Source organism: Boleophthalmus pectinirostris, unplaced genomic scaffold (assembly GCF_026225935.1).
Source record: "Boleophthalmus pectinirostris isolate CB_2022bp ecotype Guang Dong unplaced genomic scaffold, ASM2622593v1 HiC_scaffold_2, whole genome shotgun sequence".
NCBI classification, from domain to species: Eukaryota; Metazoa; Chordata; class Actinopteri; order Gobiiformes; family Gobiidae; genus Boleophthalmus; species Boleophthalmus pectinirostris.
Genome location: NW_026571152.1, coordinates 45,684,010 through 45,686,509, shown reverse-complemented (window position 1 = coordinate 45,686,509; position 2,500 = coordinate 45,684,010). Strand labels below are relative to the sequence as shown.

The 2,500-nt window shown below is 47.6% G+C and overlaps 1 protein-coding gene across 2 annotated transcripts in view; it reads left to right on the top strand.

The window, feature by feature from the left end:
* Nucleotides 1-2,500, top strand: part of eps8l2 (EPS8 like 2) — a 66,345-nt gene that overhangs the window by 45,933 nt on the left and 17,912 nt on the right. For both annotated transcript variants that reach the window (XM_055155842.1, XM_020933068.2), the window contains 5 exons: nt 299-402; nt 1,215-1,261; nt 1,339-1,465; nt 2,095-2,183; nt 2,288-2,362. In XM_055155842.1, coding sequence (XP_055011817.1) covers nt 299-402; nt 1,215-1,261; nt 1,339-1,465; nt 2,095-2,183; nt 2,288-2,362 — 442 coding nt within the window. The remainder of the gene's footprint in view (nt 1-298; nt 403-1,214; nt 1,262-1,338; nt 1,466-2,094; nt 2,184-2,287; nt 2,363-2,500) is intronic.

The following is a 2,500-nucleotide window of genomic DNA, read 5'->3' as shown; positions in this document are numbered from 1 at the left end:
TCTGGACGGTGTTTGTGTCCGTGGAGGAACCACAAACCCAGACGACAGAAAAGCCGGGAGCAGTTGAAGTGTGTGTTTAAATCTGTTGGTGTCTCTGTCCAATCAGACGCTCACACATTATTCAACATTATTATTTACATGGAAACAACAAGAGAAGATTCAAATTGGAATTAAAAACATCATGTAAACGTGTCGCCTCTGAGTTCACGTGTTTATTTCGTCTGTGAGCCGAATTAAAGCTCTTCTGTGGTTTATGTGGTCAGACGGTTGCCATGGTAACCTGTAACTGTGATTTCAGGGTGAATCAGGAGAAGATGAAGCGACACAGAGAGACGATCCTTCCGCCGTCCGCCACCAAGAGCCCCACCCCCAAAAAACACGTGGCCGCCTCCCACTCGTACGGTGAGCGCACACAGAGCCGTAGTCACACACCACTGTGAGTTTTATTTCAACACAATCTGAGCATAAAGACCTGACTGACCTGAGCTCCACCAGGCGAGAGCATCTGTCCCTCTACATCCCACTACAGCCAACAGCTTTTTAGTGACTCACTCAACGTTTAGCTGAAAATCAAACAGAACCTTTAACAGAACCGGCCTGATGTCGCTGCAAAGAGAGAGACACTTATTGAAGCTGAGGGAGGTTGAGGTTTTGCTGCTGCAGCATTCGCGCTCACAAAGGACAATCTCAACACTGTTCCTGGACAGTTTTTTGATAGAAAATATGTCACAGCTCATCCAAACTGCTGCTTCAGTCCAGAGCTGAAGACGACTGAGAAGAAGACGTCTCAGTTTCACAGGATCTTCCACAGATCACAGAAGTGTCCCTCCTCACACAACAGGAAAGAGCTCATTCTCACTCCGCTCTGGTGTTCTGCTCGGTCATGAAATGGTTCATTCCCTCACAGTGTTTCTTCTGGAAGATCTTCTGCCACATGTGGTGTAAAAAACCTGTAACATCTCAAATGTCCAGCTCCTTATTCCATGAAAAACATAGAGCTCATTTCACACAATCCAACAGTTCTTTACTTGAGCTTGAGCTCAAAAAACGTTTCAGAAACTGTTCAGCGTGTGAGCCGGGCAGCCACAAGTGCAGCCGTCCACTCTGTTGTCATGTAAAGTTTCAATATAAAGAGAATGTCCAGCTGTTAGATACAGAATTCTCCGTGGCCGAGGTATAAACGCTGATAATGTCTGATTTATGTGACTGCACAGAACCTGAGTCTCGAGAGAACCTGGCTCAGCTCATCGAGAAGGACGTGGTGAGTGCTTCGTCCACCCGAACGCGCCGCTCTCACATTTTCATTTGATTTGTTTTAAACAAACTTTTTGTCCTCAGCAAATCCTGAACTGTGCCCTGGACGACATCGAGATCTTTGTGGCGCGTCTGCAGAAGGCGGCCGAGGCCTTTTCCCAGCTCCGCCAGCGCAACAAGAGTAAGAAGAACAAGAAGAAAGCTCCAGCAGGTCTGTGGCTTTCTTCTGCTCTGCTCAGTCTGAGATGATGTGGATGATTCTCACAGTGTCTTTGTGTCTTTGGACGTTGAGTCTCTATGGAAACTAAACTCTTTATATCAGTGTCACACAAGAAACGTTTGGTTTGTGCCTCGTGAGTTTGACTCCAGTAAACACACAGTTTAACAGTCATCATGTGAGCTGCTGTGTGTGTGTGTGTGTGTGTGCACGTGCACGTGCTGTGCATGTGCGTGTGCTCGTGCTGTGCTCGTCTTTTGTTCCCATTATAATGTTTATAATGAAAACTTCAAAAGGATTCGCTTCATTGTCAGAATCCTTCTCAACTTGTGCCTCTGATGTTTCATGATCTCACTGAAGCTCGTTCGTTTAGTGACGTCACTTTGGGGCCATAAGTTGAGAAACAGTTTGAATCTGTTTCCACGGCAACCACAAGTGAAGAAAGTGAAAAGTGTCTGTACCTGTGTAAGAAACGTCCACTGTGACGGACGTGTGAGTCACATGATGTGATCCTCTGTGAAGGTCATGTGACGGTCCATGAGGTCATGTGATGGTCCATGTGTCACGTGATGGTCCATGTGGTCATGTGACGTCCATGTCCTTATTTGGTGTTCCTGTTGCAGAGGGGATGTTGACTCTGAGGGCGAAGCCTCCGTCTGAAGCCGAGTTCATCGACAGTCTCCAGAAACTCAAACTGGCGCTGAACCTTCTGGTACGTACGGCACCTGTCACTGCTCACCTGTCACTGCTCACCTGTCACTGCTCACCTGTCACTGCTCACCTGTCACTGCTCACCTGTCACTGCTCCCCCTGCAGGCCAAACTGAAGAAACACATACAGAACCCCAACGCCCCCGAGCTGGTGCACTTCCTGTTTGGTCCTTTGGAGCTGGTGAGTGTCAGAGAGACGCCAAAGAGAAACCACCGAGAGTACACAGAGTACACAGTACACAGAGTACTCAGAGTACACAGAGTACTCAGAGTACACAGAGTACACAGAGTACTCAGAGTACTCAGAGTACTCAGAGTA